This window comes from Caretta caretta, chromosome 6, assembly GCF_965140235.1.
Source record: "Caretta caretta isolate rCarCar2 chromosome 6, rCarCar1.hap1, whole genome shotgun sequence".
In the NCBI taxonomy this organism is placed as follows: Eukaryota; Metazoa; Chordata; order Testudines; family Cheloniidae; genus Caretta; species Caretta caretta.
The window spans coordinates 118,592,473-118,615,092 of NC_134211.1; the positions used below are offsets into that span (position 1 = coordinate 118,592,473).

Here is a 22,620-nt window from a genome sequence, read left to right on the forward strand (position 1 = left end):
CCACTGCCAACCACAGAGTTTGCAAGCTATCAAGATCGCAGAGTTTGACAGATTCAGGCCCTTCTCCCTTTGGATATAGTTTGTCAATCCACTTTGTTGTGGCATAACACTAACATTAAAGTAATGTTGTCTTCAAGGGGAATGACGCTGAGTAAGCCACCAGTACCCGCCCAAGAAAATATGTTAAAATGAAGTGAAAAACTCTGTTCCTCATTATGGCCAGAAATTCCGAGATCGTGGAACAGATGGTGATCTTGTATATTATATATAAGCTTCAAAAACCACACAACACAGCTAGCTGAGGATATAATTTAACCCTGATGTTATTTGCTAAATTTATATAAGATCCCCAAGGTTTGGGTATGCACACTTGTCTGGCAGATATTTTCTGGTTTATTTTTTAAAATATAACATGACTAGTGTTGAATTACAACAGAAGATCTTTCTGTGTGCTAGGATTATTCCAATAATTACTAAACTCAAGTGGATTATTTCCAGGAAGGAAGGATGCCCTGTGGTCAAGGCCAAGGACTAGATCTCAGGAGATCTGTATTTATTTTGTGTCAGACTCCCTGTGTAATATTGGGCCAATCACATTATCTCTTTTCAGGATCAGGCTCTTTATGGTCTGCCTTTTCCTTAACCTGAATCCAAATCTTCCTGAAATCTGTGGGACCAGGATCTTCCCCAGTCTTAATTTTGGGACCTAGCCCATCCCTGTTACTTGGCCTCTGCTTTGGCTAATGAACAGTTTGGCCTTCAGAACCAAGCTTCTTATTGATATCCAGAGAGCTGTGGTATCTGCTGAGCTTGAAAGTCTTTCGGGTTGTGCAAGCTTCTTGTGCCCTGTCAAGGGAACAATAGAGATGGAATTTCCAAAGCTCTCAGCACTGCCCTTCTCTGCTTCCATGAAAGTCAATGGACCTTTGAGACATCAGTGGTAGCAGAGCTGAGTGCATCTGAAAATCCGGCCCTACAACTGCACATGTTCTTGTACAGTGTAAAGTGACCATTCAGCAGGCCCTAATGAATTCCCTTGGTAACTGCTGAGATCATTTATTTTTCCAGATCCATCCTCTCATGGTAATAAAACTTGTCCTTGCTGCTCTGCATCATGTGTGGCCTCAGGCTAGTCACTGAATCCCTCCATGATTCTGTTCCCTGTCTGTGAAATGAAGACAACAATACTTCTTTTCTCCCACTCTATGTCTATTTGGATTGTAAACTCTTTGGGACAGAGACTGTCTTTTAGTAAGTGCATGTCATGGTGCCTGACCCAACTACAGTATGACAGTGTTTGACATACTCGCAGAGAACTGGACCTTTGTTTAATTGCGTTCTCAAATCATGTTACACCCTTGGGCTCTACTAAGATGGGCATAAAAACACAGTTTGGTCAACTCAAACCAAATTCTGCATGGTGCTGAGCATCTCAGCTCCCATTGACTTTAATGGGAAATACAGGCATTCAGTACTTCTGGGGCACTTCTCCTTGTAGGATCAAATTCCTCTACTGCAAAACCAAATCTTTTTTAACAGCGCCAGTGCTGCTGTCTTGTGTGGCCTTCCTAACAGAAGGTGGCTTTTCATAGTGTAAACAGGACCCCCTGTAAAGTTACACTATTACTTACTATATGTATCGCAATAGCACATTCCACTAAGCACTCTACACACATAACAAAAAGACAGTTCCTGCCCCAAACAGTTTACAGTCTAAATATAGGACGAGACACCTTGAAGTTTAGCAGACAGAAGTTGTAACTAATGAGGGGTTACATTTTAAATGTTCAGAAGTTGGTTGAGATACACATCCAAAAGTTCAGAGCTATCAGTCTATTGGAGCCACGAGAAAGGGCTGGAAATAATTACAAGCCTAAAGAAAAATTCCATATGATTTCTGTGTGAAAGTTTAGGGAGCCAGGAGCTGTTGCCAGGGAGGAGGAATCTTATCAATCCTTGTGCATGTCCATATTATTATTATTTGTAATATCATAGAGCCAGGAGCCCCAGTCATGGGCCAAAATGCCATTGTGCTAGGCCCTGTACAAACAAAGAACAAAAAAGACTGTCCCTGCCCTAAGGGGCTTGCAATAAAAGGGTATGTCTACATTATGGAGACTACCTTGGCATAGCTATAGTGTAGCCAGTAACTATAGCCGGCTTTACCCAATAGTGTAGACACAGCTTACTCCAACAGAAGGGGTTTTTCTGTCAGTGTAGGAACATCACCTCCCCAATGATGCTAGCTAGGCCTCTTCCATCCACATAGCTGCATCTACATTGCCAATTAGGTTAGCACTGTGTTTTTTTCACACCTCTCACCAACACAGCAATGCTGATATAACTTTTCAGTTTGGACCAGACCAGAGTAAGGACAATAGACAACAAATAGATGGATACAGGAAATTGGGGGAGTACAAGGAAACAATGAGACAAAAGTGGTCAACATGATAGGCAGTGGTCTCAACACTGTCTCTAGCTGTCAGGTGAATGTTTTGATGACTCAATAAAGCCGTGTAACTAAATATTTCCTGTCTTGAAACCTCTACAGCTGCCTATGGAGAGGAGGGGAAGGACGGGGCAGGGGAAAAGACAACAATTTTTAAATTATTATTATAAAAGAAAAACACTTGAGAATAAAAACAAGTATTAAAAGAAACTAAAGATACAAAAAAGGATATATTACTATCCAAAAATACACCATCTGCCTGAGATTGAGAGTTACAAATTGCAGAGGTTTTTCTGGTTTACAGGCAGGTTCTGGTCTCCTGGCAGCAGCAGCACCACCTACTGTCATTAAATATTCAGGAACAGGTGCCAAATCTGCACTATCGAATGTTTGTCTGCTGAACATTCTCTTTGTTCTATTTCTAGCCGATAGCTTCAATTTGTCTTTTCTCTTTCCTGGCTCTTCAAAACAAAGGACTGGAACAAGAAAGGCGGGGGGAACCCAGAATGGAATTTTATGATGGAACTATGATTTTGAGTGGCAATTTAGAAAAACTAGGCAAGTTCAAACGAGTCCGAAGCACTAAAATGGAAAGGATTATTATATTCTGTATTGTTAATTTTATTAAAATCAACTCAGCAGAATGAATTCATAGTACTGGTTTCAAGTAACCTTGGTCAAAATGGAAAGGAATAAGAAGCAAGATAGGTGCTGTGTTGTCTCACTGTCTCCCGGTAAACTCCCATCTGTTTGGATCCATCTGTTGTCTTTTGTTTTATATTTAGATTTAAAGCTCTTCGGTGAGAGATTTTTTGTTCATTGTGCTACATGCTGTACAAACACAGGAGTCATGGTCCGTGACTAGGGCTTCTAGGCATTATGGTAACACAAATAATTAATAATAATAATGTGTGTATATTTTGTAAGCATAATGCTACACCATATGTGCAAAGTAGCCTGCCAGCAGACTAAGATAGCCTTATGCTACTGGAGTTCCAATGGAGAGGAGTTTCATGCCATCTCTCAGCTACATACTTGGGGTTTCTCTGTGCTCATTCTGGCCCTACCTCAGCAAAGCACTTAAGCACATGCATAACTATAAGTCCATGAGCAGTCCCACTGATTTCTCGATTTCTGGGCATGTGATTGGATAACTTGGTATTGAGAGTAATTAATACATACTGCATGTGGGTCTTTCTACCATATAAAAATTACTGATTTCCCCTTTTACAACAAAGTCAGTATTCAGTAGAATAAGGGATGGGAACAGGAAATGGATGGCAGGTCTTAATTTATAGTTCATCTCTATTCATTCTGAATCATGGCTGATTCACAGAATACCTGCAGAGGGCACTGACAGAGCTGCAAAACCACTAATGTAAATTGCGTAAATTGCACAAACTCTGTGTATCACTCATCTTATCTGAAGAAGAGTGCCACATTTCACACAGACTAAGAAAGGAATCCGAGTGAAGCTCCATAAAAGGCACAATATCAAACAACTGCTGGGGACTATAAAGAGTGATTAGAGTATGGAACTATATCAGTAATGTCTCATGGCTATACAACATATTTGTCTGTGGTAGCATGCAGGATGTGCTAGGTGCTTTACAGACACTGAGGAAGGGACAGTCCATTCCCTGTAGAGCTCACAGTATAAGTACAAAGAGTCCTGTGGCACATTATAGACTAACAGACATACTGGAGCATAAGCTTTCGTGAGTGAATACCCACTTCTTCAGGTGCATGTAGTGGAAATTTCCAGAGGCAGGTATAAATATGCAAGCAAGAATCAGGCTAGGGATAACGAGGTTAGTTCAATCAGGGAGGATGAGGCCCTCTTCTAACAAAGACTGTGAATGGCTAGCCAACTACAAAAGCAGTTTCTCCTTCCTTGGTGTTCACACCTCAACTGCTAGAAGAGGGCCTCATCCTCCCTGATTGAACTAACCTTGTATTCACCCACGAAAGTTTATGCTCCAATACGTCTGTTAGTCTATAAGGTCCCACAGGACTCTTTGCAGCTTTTACAGATCCAGACTAACACGGCTACCCCTCTGATACTTGACAGTATAAGGACAGACAGACCACAAGCAGACAGAGGTTAGGAGAAGGGGAAAATAATTAGGGAATTTTATACTGTAAATTAGATTCATTGTAGACAGCACAGAGTGTTTCAGAGGGACTTAAAGCAGAAGTGATTTTTAAAAGGGATTTAAAACATAGGGCTGGAAATTTATGGATGATCTAAGAGTGATCACACAATGCCTAGGGAGCTGTATCAAAAAAGGCACAAAGGTGATTGCCTTTAAACCAATATTCAGATGGGTCTTCCCCAGTCATAAGACACTGCTGAGAGAGAGCCATTTTCTCATGACAAGGTACCTCCTCCATCTAAGTCCTGTGTACAAAGTGTCCCTACGTCATGCTGCTCAAGACAAGGGCTTCACAAGGTATGCTTCATGTTTATGTATTGGAGATAGAATGGGCATTAACTGGCTTCCAGCAAAAAGAAGCCATCCACTATGAAGTAGTGGGGAGAAAACAACCAAAAAACTAAGTATTAAAAGCCCATTCAAAATAAAACCAATAATAAAAAATATAATGTTAAATGAAAGAGCACTGATGATCACTATTTTCAAAAGTATGTAGTGATTTTGGGTGTTCGCCTTTAAAAGGACCTGATTTTCAGAAAGTGCTGAGCACAACCCTTTGGAAAAATCAAGACTCTTTGAAGTGTCTCAAGTTGGACACCCAAAAACGGAGGCACACGAAATCACTAGCCTCGTCTGAAAATCTTGACCTACAACTACATGAAAAGATGAAAAAGGACTGTGAAATAGATCTTTTTTTAAAAAAAGAAAAAGCTGGTGTTTCTTTCCACCACAATAGAGTATTAATTGCAGCAACAAACTGCAGTTGGTTGCTTTGTGCAATGTTCGCAGCACTAGCAGGAACTCGGTCAGTAACGTGTGTGTCAAGCATGTGGTGATCACAGTCTGAGGCAGAGAGGTTAATTATTTCTGTCTTGGTGGGTTCACACAGGAAATACAAGCTGAACAGGAGGGGAGTCTGTACAGAATAATAAGCAGAGAGAGCAAAACAATTTTTGTCAAATCCTGTTTTGCACAGAGATATGTGCCCATTTGCTCAACGCAGCTAGAAAACAGAGAGAGACCATGGCTAAATTATCCTCAAAGTCACTTTTTCTCTCTTCCTATTGCACCATTTTCCCCTCTTAACAAAAATGATGTGTACTTTTAACCCAAGTAACTGGCATATTTCCATGTCTCAGAACAGCAAGCCAGTGCTGGAAGAAAGATGAGCCATCCTCACAGGAGCTTCCCTTTGAGGAAGTAAGGAAGTCTTCAGAGAAAAACAAGGATGCCATTCAGTTAAATTAATATTCAGTAGCATCCACTTGGAGTTGACTGAAGAATATCCTTCCACCAAATCCCTACTAAATAATATCAATGGGTTGTCCAGTGAAGGAAATAGAGTCTGAGAATAAAGTAGTAACACTAGGGCTAAAAGAGGGTCATTAATATAGGGAGGGATTTATCCGCACAACACCATTGTGAGGTAGGTGTCACAGATTCAGGATAACTGAACATGTATTCTCCCTCCGTTGTCGCTCGAGGGCACCCACTTAAGGTTTCTACCTCCCAGCCATCACCTCTCTTGGGCAGAGATCCATGTCTCTCTTCCTGCTGACTGGGGTTTTAAGGCTGTGCAGCTGCCTGCCCTACACTGCGATATCCCCAGCAAGCCAGTCTGACTAAAGGACAGACTCTGTGCCTTGCTTTCTCTCCAAGGGCTCTGAACAGCATATTGCCAGCAGTTACAAGTTATCACCTGGCTCTTTCTAAGCAAGCACCTTTATTCTTAAGGGGAAAGCATTACATGGAATACTTGTAAAAAACAATAAAGGTTCCTATACATGCTAAAATCTTACTAGAGATCACCCATCAGTCTTATGGTGCCCTTTCCAACCCTTCTCAAAGGATTGGGGCCTTTGGAGAGAAAGTCCTGCCTGTTTGCTGGCTTCGAAAGAAGGCCCTTAAGTCAGTTTAAATGCAGCCCTTTTAGCCAAAAGTCCTTTCTTTGTCGAGGGTCTCTGGGAAATCCAGTTTGAACCAGTATATCAAGCCTCCCCAGGGGTAGTACCACTCTGGAGGTGTTTAGAACCTGAACAACTCACCCTAATCCCTCCCCCCCCCCCGTTTTGTTTTGTTTTTTTACTGATTTTTGAAGATTAAACATTTTTAAATGCACTTTTAGAAACGCTGGCTCCCTGCAACTAAAGAACCATAGTCCCCACAGACTCCAGACTGTGTGTGTGTGTGAGAGAGAACACACGCACCTGAGACCTGATCAACCCCATATTAAACCAGCCTTGGGTGAAACTCAGGGAGTTCACCACTAAAATCGAAAAAAGGAATGTTCTGCTGCTGATAAAGCACCTCCACCCCAGGAATGTCCCTAACGAGAGTTATACCCACCAAGGTTGTAAAGATGCTGGGAAATTAGGGAGAATACACAAAGAGACTCAACAAATGGTAAAATAAGCTCAGACCTGAGCTTTATGCTGACCATGTGTTCAAATAAAGGTCACAATTAAGTTACAATTTGGGCATGAAAAATAAAATGTAAAGAACTTGGGCAGGAAGGAGGACACATAGATGCCAGTGTGTAATTGGTTAACATTTTTGTTATTTAGGAGCGTGAAATAGTGTGACAGGTTTAGTAAATTGAAGGAGGGAGCGAGTTTTACCTATATGATGTAAATAAAAAACAATGCTCTTTGGGAACCATTTCCAGACTGCAGCTCAACATCAAGCTGCTGGAACTCTGACCCCTCTGCACGACCATGACGTGCAGAGGCATCACCGGGAACCCACAGATGAATTAATCCTGACTGGCCATTGGGTGAAATTTGTACAGTGGAAGTGGTGAGCATAAAAGATTTGCTTGGTAGATGTATTCTGTGTTTGTTGCTAATAAATAGATGTTTAGAGCACAACTGTGTAAGGCTCTTTCACTGGGAAAAGGTTCCGCAGACCCACAGAGCCCTGAGGAAAAGGGCGGGTACTTAAATTGACCAGGTTTCTTCCTGAGCCCCATGGGTAAGGATAGGTGCCTTACACACTGAGCCCTCTGAAAGGAAAGGGTGGGGGTGCCTAAATTGATTGGGTCATGCCTTAAACCCTCAGTAGCGTGCAGGCGGGGTGCCTGAAATTGACCAGGTCACGCCTTGACCCCCTGGGTAGGCGGGGTGCCCGAAATTGACCAGGTCACGCCTTGAGCTCTCGGTAGGCGGGGTGCCCAAAATTGACCAGGTAACAACAACAACAACAACTCAGGCCTAGGGCACATTCAAATTTTACACCTAAACAAAAAGGGCACGTCTTGACTAGGATTTAAAGATGTGATGTGATGTTGTTATCACATCTTTAAATACTAATCTAGACAAGGCCAAAGAGTTGCTTACCTTATGTTTCATTACTTAACTAAGCTTCACAAACCAAAGACCATGGAACTGCACAGATCCACCAGGTACTTCCATTCTCCCATGCTACATCCCACTCTACTGGCCTTCCTGCCCTATCTAGCTCCTGGCTACATCTCTTGGCAGTACCTCATCATGGCTTCTCTGTCCCCTTCATTCACATCCCATGCCATCTGACTCCTCCTGCCAAGTCCAAAGTCTCTAGAGAGATCAAGCCTTGACAGTGAAAGTCCCAATCTGACATACCTGGCCTGGGCTCACTTCTGGTAAGCTATAAAGCCAGAGACCCAAACTATCTCTGTAGTGGAGCTGCTAGCTCCATTTCACATGGCAACTTTGGACACAACTCTTTCCCTCTCCCTCATCCCTGTTACCTACAGAGTTGCATCCAAAGATGGCTAAACAGGCAGCCTCTCTATCTGGTGAACCTCAGTGATTCATGGCCTCTGGGTCATGGACCTTAGCAGGCCTGTCAAACTGGGATCCATGCTGCTCAGGCTCACTACAGCCTAGAAATACATCCCAGGGAACATTGGCAAAGTTGCTGGTCTCCCTGCTCCCCACTTAACTCCAACCTCGGATAGAAGAAAGCCTTGTCTGTACTAAAGAATTTCACCAGTTTAACTAGAGTGATTCAAAATCTATTTTTAGTTAAACTGGGGCAATTTTCTGGTACAGACATGCTTGCACTGGTAAGTTTACCTTGTCCTATTTGTTACAAGTAAATAGATGAGGTCAGAGTTAAGGTTGTGTGACTAACTGATTGGACGTGGGATGAGAATTTTTATGCAATGCAGAAAACAAACACCAGTGTGTCTGTGTGAGCTCAGCGACTGGCAGTGGTATTGCAAGCCGATGGGCTACCTCACTGGCTCGCACACCAAAAAACACTCTCCAGCCACAGGATTGCACTCCCTTTTTCTTCAGGGCTTTTGTTTTAGTTCTTCAAAATAAAGTGATTTGACACAAGTTCAACATCGCAGTAATGTCCTTTCCCCTGACTCGGGGTCTTCCACAGAGGCCCCATCTATTCCCTACAAAGTTAGTCTCTGTAGGCCATCTGGCTGGGTGTTAAGGCAAGCTTCCTTCTCCTTCCTGGCCTGCCCCCTGCAGGATTACACTCTGTAGGCCCTCCTGCAGCTGGGAGGCAGCTGATAAGTCATGGGTGGGGATGGGGCCAACTCCTTTTAAGGGCCAGTCAGCCTCTGACAGGGATATGGAAATTTTCATTTTTAAATCACCGACTGAAAATTTTTTCTGTCACCTGTGACTTGACAGACTCCTAGCAAACAGGCATCTGCATCGCAGCACTCAGATGTGGCACTCTTGTTAGCAGACTCACAGAGGTGAAATAACTGATAGAGGGGTAACATATTCAAAAGTGATCAAGTAATTTAGAACCCTAAGTCCCATATTTAGAAGTGACTCAGGCTCCTAAGTCTCAATGAGTCTAGAGTTCGAAATGCCTATATCGTTTTTGAAAATGAGACACTTGGCGCAATGCTGGAGCTCTATAAACAATGAATAACTGGACAGGAGGACACAGCTGTCTCTTCAGGTGAAGGCTGGCACACACTGAAGGGACGGTGCTGAGACACAAAGGGAAGCTTACACTGCTACTTGTGCTGTAGCTCGTTGATATATGATCTTCCAGGGACACCCGGCTCCTGTGACAAGTGATGAATTCACTTATAAATAATTTGTTGCAGATGAGATACCTCATTAAAGTCAAATCCACTAAGAGAAGATTATCAATAGTGGGTCAGGTTCACAGCCTGGATCCTTGACTTCCACAGGGAGAAGACAGGCTGTGAGGCCCTCGAGGCCTACCCACAGCGAAGGTGCAAGCTGTGAACAACTCCCACTCCTATCAAGGGCTGGAGCCACCTGGCACAGCCCACAAAGTGGGAGGGGGCGGCTAGGGATGAGGTGGGTCCAGAGCACCCTGGTGATGTGCAGAATCAGCACATCTTCTGAGCAGGTTCTGTGTTTAAATTTCCCTTCCCTGGCAAAGAATGGCAGAGCTACCACCCCATTCCTAATCCTGGAAGTGAATTCCCACTCTGGCACTGCTGGGGGCAGGGGGGAAACTGAATCAAGTACAATAAACATAATGAGATAATTTCACAGGTGGCGTAGACCAAGGTCTGGAATAACACATGGCTTAGTGAACAGGGACACCAGAAAAAAGCCAAATACAAATGACACCACTGAGAAGTAGTATGTGGATTTTCAAACCAAAACCAGGACAAAACCCAGCAGATCTTTGTGGGACTCTGCAAATGTACGGACAGTAGGAAAAAAGCAGAGTCTCAATAAAGAAACAGAATAGAACACCTGTGCCAGATACTGAAAGACTATTTAGCAAAATTATGAGTCCCACTCCAGCTCCCATTGAAGTAAATGGGAATCCTTCCATTGACTTTATCGGGAACTGGACGGGACCCAGGGTCAGCAGCCATGCATCCTTTGGAGTCCTACAGAGTGCAGAGTCACAGAGCACCTACAACAGTAGGACCATCTAAATACCAACATTAAGCTCAGCGTTCCTCTCAAAACAGCTCCTAATCCTTTTCACTGGGAAGAGTCTTCCAGATACAAAACACATAAGGATCTTCCAGCATCTCCTCACTGCCTACACCCATGTCTGTCTTCCCTAAAGCTAACCATTCCCTCTGTTAGTTTAGGAAGGCCTAAGGCCTTCACACCCCCACCCAGGTGTCTGTGTCTGCTCCCCTGGGAATAGCTGCCTGACAGCTGCCCCTGCCTCTGGACTAGGATTGACCTGGAGTCTCTAGGAATTAAAGATTGTAATAAAAGGTTAGACTATGTTAATCGAAGAAACCTCTAGGAATACGTCCAACTAAAATTGGCAACCCTACTCTGGACAGGTGACCGTTTACAATCCTTCTGAGCGCTGGGGAAACAAGTCTTGGAACTTGGTTGGCACCTGGAAGTAGAATCTTCCCAGCTAATAGCTCAGACACTGTCTGTCAAAGACTCAAAACATGTTTAGTGGGAGGTTATTTATTTGGAGCTATTATGTTGCCTTCCAAACAGCCCTGCTACTGAACTAAACTAAACCAAACCAGTGTATGCATATAGTAAACATCCCAATAAACCAATCCGCCCACACATTTACTATCCCATAACCACCTCACATAAAATATTAATAAATTATTACAGATCAGCTCCATACCCTTCACATTTCCACCTTATTGAAGTCAATGCGACTTAAGCACATGTGTGTGCTGGAAAGAAGCTGTTTTGTCTTTTCCAAGCAGGCATTCCAGCTTTCATGGCTTCCTGTAGCAAAGCAGTCATCTGTGCTCACATACATACCTGAGCATGCTTTAATTGTTATCAGAACAAACAACTGGAAAGTTGAAAACATTTCACAAAAGGGGTAGTCATAGAAGTAAATTTAAATCAGAAGGGAAAGAACAAATGAAGAATATTTTTTAAAGGCAACTTTTGCACTGAGAAGCGTATAGATGTCCAGTATTATGTGTCTTTCTTGAAACAGAAGCACTTGTGAAGTAGATGGATGAAATTATGGAATGAAGATTACCAGGAAGAAATTTATATATTTGGCACACCCCGTCAAAGGTACTCACATGGAAATTTCAAGTGAATGAAACTATCAGTTTGAAGGATAACCTGGGAGAAATGAACCACATCAGGCACGAATCAGCTCACTTGGTCAGAGATCACAATGATAAAGGCCCATGTCGTATACAGAATAAGCAGTCCATAAGAGTCTCTTCAAAAGTACCTTTGTTACTCATAAAATATTCAGTGTTCAGCGGTATGTGAGTTTTACATGATACTATGATCCATAATATTTACAGTACATTAGCGAGTGACAGCTTAAACTTAAGCAATGATGGATTTAAAAACATCTTTGAAAACATGCCAAAATATTTCTCTTACCTTCAGTGAAGCTACCTGTAAGAGTGATTACCACAAACACTTTTCCCTCTGGCTCCAGATCCACCTGAAAAAGATTGGGGGACAGGAGGAGAAAGTATGCTTCAGAATAAAGTCTTCTCTTTGCATGTTAAATTAATCCAATACTTGACAAACATTTAAAGTTGTGTAAGTTATGCTCTTTAGACCTGATTTTCAGAAATATAGAGCACCCTCAGCTCCAATTGCTCACCACCTCGGTGCGGGAGGGAGAATCTGGTTCTTAATTCTTTAACAATCCAGTGTGTTGAACAGTCTCATTCTTGCATTAAAATATGTGAGTGAAATAATCAATAGACTCTAATATTATTATAATTTGTCAGGCACATTCAGTGGTAATAAGCCCCTAGGTTATCTGGACAGAATGGAACCTACAAGGTGTATCGCTGTTAGTCTGGTGAATTAAAAAAGTTTGTTCATTTAGTCCCCTATTATCTCATATTGTGCTTGTTTTAGAGTCACTGGAAAAACATCAGTGCTGTGTATAACATAAGCCCCCGTCTGTGCCTGATCCACATACCGGGCCAGCCAGGGTATGCTGTCCTTTAACTCAAGCTACAGATGGCCACATGAAACAGTTCTGGAGGTCCCAGGTTCAATCTCCAATGATGATCAAGTTGAAGGCCATTACCTTCCAGCTGAAGGAGCCAGGGAATTTTTTATTTTGAAACGTTTCTTGAAAGTTCACCTCATTTATTGCAGCCTTGCTAAAAATTACTGATGTTCAAGTCAGCCTGCCACATGGTACCTATAAAAAGTCTCTGCTAATTTTATCCTTGCTAATTTAAAGACAAGCTTCACACCAGGTGTGTATTGATAATCTTTGCAGAAGAAAAATTCTGAAAATAGAGCTCCCAGGAGGAATGACTAAACACGATAAATTTCCAGCTGTCTTTGTGCTTGTCTTAACTTGTTTTAGACAGGAAAAAAAATGATTTAACAAGCCACTAACGCCACCATTAGATAACAAAGTTTAACACCTAGGACCGACATGTTTTAAATACACCTTGCTGTGCAAATGTAGGTGGGACTGATATACTGTCTAGTAGAACAATGTGTTTTCAGGGGTTGGGTCAAGACTGTGAGACCAAATCCCATAGGTTTTAAAAGTACCCCCGAATTCACCACTTCTGCTCCAAGTGCCAAATGCATATTTTCAACTTTGCTTTCCTTCGTCAATATAAACACAATGCACACCAGCCAATAAAGAAAATCTGCACAAAACCTTCCCCCTGGAGAGAGGGAGAGAGAAAGAAGGATGAACCTGCATGACGCACATCATTTGAGGCACGCTTGGAAAGCGCTCAGATACCACAGTGATGGTCATGCTGTAACAGCCTGAATAGAAGACAGAATAGTATGGTTGTTCCCAAACTGTGGTCTGAGGACCATTGGTGGGTGGTCTGGACGACAGCCGCAAGTGGTTCACAGAACTCTAGCTCACCATGTGGTGCTAGCTGCTACTCGTTATCTCCAGCTGCTGAACTGCAATAAAATGCAGTTTAAAAATTGCATTTAAACAGTTGCTGTAGGAACTATATAAGTGCTGCATGACCATGAACGGTAGGAGAGGTGGTCCCCACAGCTATAAATGGGAGAAGTGTTGGATAAGTCAGTCCCTCTACTGAGTTGTGTTGTTAATATTAATTAGCACTTTCTGTTAGCATTGTCCAAGAAATGGTGCAGCACCACTACCAGGGAGGCTAATTACAGCCAGACTAAGAAAAGCAAGAAGCAAATGATATTCTGGAAGGGACAGTAAAGTGCACCATTCCCACACCTCTCTCATGCCCCAGATCTTGGCACCAGCATTGAGAAATAATCAATACTTTTAAAATTCTCACTCAGAAGTGCAAGCAAGTGAATATGAGACACCACAAAGGAGGAAAAGAGCAAAGTGAGGGTGAAAGAAAGGATGAGAGCTAGCATACAATGGTTATTTATACAGCCCAACAGCAGTTCATTGTGCTCTACAGACAAAAAGAATGACAGGTACATGCATACAAGGAATAAAAGACAAGGAAACTCATTGTTTCCTGACAATAGCTTAACCAGAGTTGCTTGGGAATTTTCTACTGAAGGGTTTTTTTGGATGGAAAATGTGTCAATTATGCTGAATCCCACCCTTCCCCACACCCTCAACTGGGAAAATCTAAGCTGAATGCGTCAGTTTGAGTCGACATTAACCAATGCATCTGCCTTAGCTACCACTGTCTCACTTGTGCCTCCGTTCTCTCCTATGAGATCGGCTCCCTGGCTAGACTACGCTTCCCACGATGTCACGTCCCCTGTGGACCTAAATTCCAATCTTACAGGGTTTCTATGCACTCTTTCAACTGTCCTAAATAGTTTGTTTAAAATAAATAAAACTGAGTTATGGGCCTTTGGGAACAGACAGGTCAAGCTTCTGTGGATAAATTCTTCATTTTATCTTGAAAATGAGCTAAGTGGGTCTTCAAACGTAAAATCTAAAATGCAAAATCTGTCACTATGCATTGTTTTTCTGCTAATTTCATTAGGTGAAGATGCCTCAGTCTTTCACTTCCACATCCAAGAAGAGAAACATTCCCTGTTTCTCTTCTTGAAATTTAATAGTAGGCCTTAGTCCTTCCGCTAGAGTTCTGCCCAAGTATAGACTGCAGGATTTAGCCCTTTATATATTTTCAATAGACCTTACATAGTATTTGATACAGAACAAAAGCACTAAACATGGAGTTTGGAACAGCTTCTGCATGAGCTCTTTGTGGTTTTGCACTCCACTTTAAATATGGTTTGTGCGGCCAAGGTACTATGCAGCTTTAGGAGATTGGCGCGATCGCTCATTTTAAAGATACAGCAGGAGACATTCTACCACATCAAAGAGCCCCAAACTTCTCCTCATTCTAAAGTTGAAGGATAGTCAAATCCAGTAAAAGGATTTAGCAGCCATGGTCATAGAACGTCCCTGTTTTTTCCCCCAGCAAGAGCCTGGAATGCGGAGGGGCCTAGCTGTAATTGAGACTTTCTCATGGCACATCCTGGTGAGATCTGGAAATATATAATGTTCATCCCCCATCATATAGTTCTTAAATTATTTTTGCAGTAGCACCACAAGGCCCCAATCCAGAGTGCCAGGCACTGTATACCAGAGATATGCTCTAGTTCAACACCAAGCCATGGGGCTATATGCAGGAATTGCTGGGTGTAATCTGTGGCCTGTGTTATTCAGGAGGTCCAACTAGATGATCCTAATAGTCTCTTCTGACCTTAAAATACATTGTACTTCAGGTTTCATTAAAGAAATTGTTACAGTGAAAGGAAACTATTAAAAACATCAGATTGTCAATAATAGTTTGGATTTTTGACCTGCAATGCTGTTTTTTAAAGGTGACCTTTGACAAGATTGTGAAGAATCCCATATAACATTCATCATTTGAACCAAATCAGAGGTACATGGAAAGAGGTGAAAACAAACTATAAACTTTAAGTAGGGGAAGTGATAGAGGAAATTGGAGTATTAACATCCATCTCCAGCCCAACATTCCAAGGAGTCTGCCTGAGACCTGACATGGACAGACAAGCTGTCCAGTCACAGCGGTTCAAATCTCATGGGATGCTCTTGCTCTTGACTCCTAGAACTGAACTCTACGATGAGGCACACTTGGGAGAAAACTAATGCCTGTGGAATCTGCTCGCTGAGGCTCCAATCCAGAAAGGCACAGAATTAATTTTAAGTACATCAACAGCCACACTGCAGTCATCCCATTTAAGTCAATCAGCCTACTCACTTGCTTAACTCTGTGCACAAGTAAGGCTTTCGCTACTGTCTCACATGACCTCATAAAAAACTACATAAATATAGCCTAGATGAACCTACTATAAGGTGGGTGCACAACTGGTTGGAAAACTGTATTTAGAACATAGTTATCTATGGTTCACAGTCAAGCTGGAAGGGCATATCGAGTGGGACACCATAGAAATCTGTCCTCGGTCTATTTCTTTTCAGTATCTTCATAAATTATTTGGATAATGGCAAAGAGAGTACACTTATACATTTTGTGGACAGTACCAAGCTAAGAGGTGTAGCAAGTGCTTTGGAGGACAGGATTAGAATTCAAAATGATCTTGACAAACTGGAGAAATAGTCTGAAATAAATAGAATGGAATTCAATAACGACAAATGACAAGTACTACACTAAGGAAAGAATAATCAATTGCACAAATACAAAATGGGAAAGGAGGAGTACTGCAAAAGAAGATCTAGGGATTATAGTGGATCACAAACTAAATATGAGTCAACAATGTAATACTGCTGCAAAAAAAGCAAACATTATTCTGGGATATATTAGCAGGAGTGTTATAAGCAAGACACGAGAACTAATTCTTCCACTCTACTCAGCACTTATAAGGCCTCAAAAGGAGTACTGTGTCCAGTTCTGGGCACCACATTTCGGAAAAAGATGTGAACAAACAGAAGAAAGTCCAGAATACAGCAACAAAAATGATTAAAGGTCTAGAAAACATGACCTACTGAAAAAACTGGGTTTGTTTATTCTGGAGAAGAGAAGACTGAGGGGAGGCATGAAAACAGTTTTCAAAGTACACATTATTATTAAGGTTTCAGAGTAACAGCCGTGTTAGTCTGTATTCGCAAAAAGAAAAGGAGTACTTGTGGCACCTTAGAGACTAACCAATTTATTTGAGCATGAGCTTTCGTGAGCTACAGCTCACTTCATCGGATGCATACCGTGGAAACTGCAGCAGACTTTATATATACACAGAGAATATGAAACAATACCTCCTCCCACCCCACTGTCCTGCTAGTAATAGCTTATCTAAAGTGATCATCTTTAGATAAGCTATTACCAGCAGGACAGTGGGGTGGGAGGAGGTATTGTTTCATATTCTCTGTGTATATATAAAGTCTGCTGCAGTTTCCACGGTATGCATCCGATGAAGTGAGCTGTAGCTCACGAAAGCTCATGCTCAAATAAATTGGTTAGTCTCTAAGGTGCCACAAGTACTCCTTTTCTTATTATTATTAAGAGGAGCACAGGATAGGAAGCATTGGGCTTAAATTTCAGCAAGGGAGATTTAGGTTAGACATTAGGAAAAACTTCCTAACTGTCAGAGTGGTTAAGCCTATGAAGGTTGTGGAATCTCCGTCATTGGAGGTCTTTAAGAACAGGTTAAACAAACAACTGTCAGGGATGGTCTAGATAATACTGAGTTCTGCCTCAGTGCAGGGGACTGGACTAGATGATATGTTGAGGTCCCTTCCAGTCCTACATGTCTATGATTCCATATGTAAATGCCTTCCTCGATATAGGCCCTAGAGCTTAAATCTGGTAATTTTCAGTGCATGGTAAAAGGCGTTCTCTAAGAACTGTACTAGAAAGTTTTACTATTTTAACTATATTCAGCATGGACGCAGTTATACCAGTATAGAAGTGTTTATAATGTTATAGCTTATTTCAGTTCAGGAAGTAAACTATATCAGTATAAGGCACCTTTACACTGGTATAACTGCACCCACCATAGGGCTTATAGTGGTATAACTATACCAGTTTAAAAAAAAAAATCATACCCCTTACCAATGTAATTTTACCTCTATAACTATTCTAATGTAGACCAGGCTCTCATTTAATTCATCATCATCACAGCTTGATGCAAGGCATGTACATACTATGGACAAAGGGCAATATAGAAACTGTACTTTGCCTCTCCTCCTGGACCCCATAAAGGGTTTCAATAAAAAAAAGGGGAAGAGCTTAGGGAATATAAATTATCACACCTTGAGAATGTAGTTAGAGAAACTTCCCTTTCTAGCGTTTCCAGTTCCTTGTCTTGAGTAAAATGCTCACATACAAAACACTCAAATTTTAATACATCTAAAAAGAAACCCCAAAACATAAGGAATGTGCATGGTAGCAATATTTTTAAAGATGATTTTGAATCACATGCCCCCTGGCCTAGAAGAGGATAAGGAAGCATTGCTCAAGAAGGATTTTCAAGGGTGCTTTACACTTATGACCATGCTGTGATGAAGGCAGGAAATCATTGCATTCAGATTACTGTGAGCTCCCATACAAACAAGAGTGTTGGAGGCGACATCTAGAATATTTTACATCCTGATATTACAGATATTATGAAAGCAAGGGTAAACTGAGAGGCACAAGCAGCTTAGGTAACATATTCTGAGCAGTCTACAACATTCTACTGGACTTAGCCCCACCATTTTATTTACCAGACCCAGGAATGTGCCTTTTTCATCCAACAGAAGTAGATGAATTTTGTCAATCACTAAAGAACTATATACATATACTGTTTATGTGCATTTTTTATTATAGGACTTTTTTCCCGCCCACAGTGTTCATTTAAATAATAGGGCTTGAGCACTTCAAAAGGGAGCAGCTGATATGGGACAGTCCCTCAATGCACGGAAGGTGCCACCACATCCAGCAAATGTTTGGTTACAGAGCATACCAGGCCAGGACTATGTGCAGGCAAGACTCCCATGACTTAGGATCCAGTCTTTACAACTGGTATTGAAGTCTGTAACTACAACAACCGCACTAATATAAAGGCAAATACCATCCATACACCAAGTTTGCCTCTCATGTTCTCTTTCTTTTCATCCCAAAGTTAATTGTAGTTGCTTAAATTGTATTTTTATGGAAGGGGAGGAAACAGAAGTCACAGTTTTATCACGTTAGAAATTATTAAAAGCAAGAGCAGATGAGATTAATCAGATTCTTTTGGGAAGGTGGAGTTGATACAGATCTCTCTCCACAAATTATTTCCAGGAAGCACAAAGAAGCACAACAATATAATCTGGGGGCTGGACGAAACGCGTATGGAGAACCCTGTATAATTTGTCCAAGAGATGAGCAAGAGATATTTGGAGTGCAGAGCATTATTTAGGGTGAAGCAAGAGGGTATAGGTAGGAGAAGTGAAGGGACAGTCAGAGAGAGCATTCAGGTTGAATAGCAGAGAAATTTCACTGACAGCAAGATCATTGGGCTACAGAATAGTTTCCATAGGGAAGTGGTGGGACAACGCTTGGAACATTTAAAATTAGAGTGGGAAATGGACAACATGGAATAATCCTGCATTGGCTCAACTACAAAAATATAGTCTTAATTTTCTCGTTCCATTTATACTGATTTCCTATGCTCACCTGTACGTGCCTCACAACATTAACTATACAATACAAACCAAACTCAAGACATGCAATATGACTGCCTGCATGATAACATCATATTACTTATTCATGTGCATAACATAATACTTGCTCACATAATACTAAACAGTAAACCCACCTGGCCACATTGTAATCTTCAATCCACTCCTTCCTCAAATTGTTGGGGGCAGAGGGGGAAATTTTTTTTTGGAAGAGTTCCCAGAAAGTTAACAAACCTGGGCACTGGTAGGGCGGTGAATGTCTGTCAGCCTATTATTAGCCGACTTATCGGACTTTTCCATCTCTAGTATCTATGATAGAGATTAAAAATCCTATGCCACTTTACAAAATGAGGACGGGATAATGCCAGGTGACCTGGCCAAATTACCCTTGTATGAAAATAGGTGCAGTACAGCACTTCGGCCCGGATTCAAAATGCACTTAAGTACCTGTTCTAACTTGGTGTAACTTAAAGCTGAGCATGTGCTTGAGTGCTTTGCTGAATCACAGCCTTGAAAATACTGCGTGTGCTGCTGTTGAGAACCCTAAGGCCTGTCTTGTTTAGCTACGGTGTCACCTCACTCCCATAATATAACATATTGCTTTGACAGTAAAGGCACTATATAAAACTAAATAGGGCTTTATACTCTATTCTGTAAGCAGAGCTACTCACACAAAGCCCAATCTTGGAAGGTGCTTAGTGCCCTTAGTTCCAAATGACTTCAGTGGGAGAGAAAGGTGTTCAGCACCCCACAGGATCAGTCCCCAAATTAGTATTTTACCTACTACCTCCAGGTAAAGTTGGAGACTGGCATCACTCAGATTCATATTAAAATCTTTATACTGAAAATCAGACAGAAGTTACTAACGCCTCTTCTCCAAAGTCTGAGTTTAGAAGTCAATTAATACAAGGAAGCGGAGAGACCGAAACGAAGGATTCTTCAGTCACAGATCTTCATGTACATAATAGAAACTAGTCAGGTATGAATCATCAGAGGTAGAGGCTAGGAAAACAATCTCCAAGGAGGAAAATCTCTCGGGCAACACATCAACACCCATCCGAAGCATCCACTAAACCTGAAGAGCAGGTACTGCCAGTCAGCTTCTGAGACAGAGCTTGGCATTCTTCCATGAATATTTCACCATGGCTGAGAAAAGAAGGATGAGGAGAAAACCTAGATGGAGGCCTTAATTTCCATTATCTGCCTGCCAGTTTCTGTCTAAATCTGAGAGCACTGTGAGCAAACCGAACCTCTGGAATACAAAGGAGGAATGTTCAATAGTCTTTACGCCACAAATACGAATTCCCGCAGAAATGAGATTCAATGAATAGGGACAACTCTCTGACTTTCACCCTAACACAGTGTTTCCCAAATGGCAGGTCTTTCCCGGGAAGGTTTTAGGTGGGTTGCAGGCCTGGGGCAAAGAGGAGACCAGGGGAAGGGACAGGAGGAGGACTGGAGAACAAGCTCACCCAGTTCTCACTCCGCAGCAGTTGTTCCTGTCTCCGGGGCTGGGCCCAGCTCCTCGCTCAGGGCGTTGTGACCTGGCGCACAGGGTCACACCACCATTCAGGTTTGGCCTGGCTGTTCCTCCATCATGACACATCTAGATTACTCATTCTTTTTTCACCATTAATTTCAAGGACTGACACAGCTGCACACCCCATGAAGCATCTGAGACTGAATTCTCTGGACTGTCATATGGCAGGCATGGCATTTCTAATGTTAAAGTACTTCAGTAGGCTGAAACTGTTTGTTTGTCAGAAAAAGGGTATGTAATTAGCAGTTATGCCAACAAGCCTACAAAAATGGATTAACTTGCTGCTTTCCCCATCCACAAATGGTAGTGTAACCCATTAGTAAGGCCCTTTTTCGGTTTTTATTTGTTTTGAGCTGGATTGGTGGTTTTTTATTAATTTCTGGGGGTTTATTTAAAAGTTTTTAAAATGGGGGGGAGAGAGAGAATCAATAAAAAACAAAACCAAAAAGCACCAGGCAAGGGGGTGTGGCACCCGCTAATCATGGGGACGGGTACTCACCATTTAGCAGGTGAAGAAGCCTTCTGCCCCCTGCAGCAGTTGGGCAGCCTTGGCTGCCAGGACGCAGCTCCCTGCCCTTCTCACTCTCCTACTGCAGAGAGGAAGCAAATGGGGCCACACTGAAGGGCCAAGGTCACAAGAGGAGGGAAGGCTGCAACCTGTGAGTACTGATTCACACCCCCTCTTGGACAGAGACCCCTTTGGACTCTGCTGGCCCTTCAGCACAGCCTTATCTGCTTCCCCTGCAAAAAATTCTTGGGTCCCAAAACTGCCAAAATGTGAGTGGAAAAAAATTGGTAAAACCCAAATATTGGCTTTAAAAAAAGGTGGGGAGGGGATTTTTCATGGTAAAAAAAATCATTAGATGCTGATAACAAAGGGCCTTAACCATTACGTTCTCCCTTTGTGCCCAGTCCACAGAGAATGTGTCTGTTACAGCCCCAGCCAAAAAGCCAGGACGCTTCAGCTCAGGCTGTAGCTACTCATGCTTTCAGCTCTGGAGGTCCCTGGTTCAATCCCCAGTGTGATGACAAAACTGTGGCCCTCATAAAAGGACATCATGAAATCAGCATTCAAAAAATATTTACCTCCTTCCAAGTTTAGTTACGGTCAAAACTTGCCTTGGATATAAAATATCTTAAAGTAACCACTTCATTGCCACTTGCATAGCACTGTAAAGTTAATGGAATTTCACCCCCATTCATACTAGCGGGTATTTAGTCTGTTTAGTAACTCCTATAACCAGTTATTCCAGCCACTGCTCTAATATCTTATCTTCATTCTGATGTATGTTCCAGGATGGGTGCTTAAAGCATGATTTCTTTTTCAGTAATGTTACAAAATTACAGGCTATAGGCCAACCATGAACAGGGTCATTAAAACAAATCAAACATAGCTAACCCCGATCACTAACCTAATGTTTTTAGTCCATTTTATTCACGGAAAAACCCTAGTGACTTCAATGGGACCTTTGCCCAAGTAAGAAACAAGTAAGGTTTTATGATTTCTGGTAAAATCATTCTATTCTCATGAAACACTTGTTGATAAACCTACTTGATGGGACATATAAACCAAAACATTGAAGATAGTATTTTCAAAAGTATTGCCTTAATTCTCCTCCCATTTAAATAAATGGGAGTTTCACCACTAACTTCAGTCAAAGTGGGTTGAGCCAATGCTGACTGCTTTTGCAAAACCACACCTCTAATGCACTGCACACCCCAGAATAAAGAACCTCGTTTAGAATTCCTTGTGACTGGTCTTTTGTTTCTGTAGTAGAACGCCCTATTGTGGTTGAATAGAAGAATCTGGTTTAGGTACTCTGAAAAGATAAACTACACAGGGAGTGTATATGAAAACAAAAATCAATATCTATTGTCCCTTTCTTCGGGGACTATTGTCCACTTATTCCTGAATTGATTAAATAAAAATAGAAAAACTAATCAAAACCCAAACTACAGTCTTACTGTAGATCATACACATATATTCT

At 41.8% G+C, this 22,620-nt stretch overlaps 1 protein-coding gene across 1 annotated transcript in view; it reads right to left on the reverse strand.

Moving 5' to 3' along the window:
- PRKCH (protein kinase C eta) overlaps positions 1–22,620 on the reverse strand; it is a 177,106-nt gene that overhangs the window by 133,597 nt on the left and 20,889 nt on the right. The window contains exon 2 of the mRNA XM_048855735.2: positions 11,892–11,955. Coding sequence (XP_048711692.1) covers positions 11,892–11,955 — 64 coding nt within the window. The remainder of the gene's footprint in view (positions 1–11,891; positions 11,956–22,620) is intronic.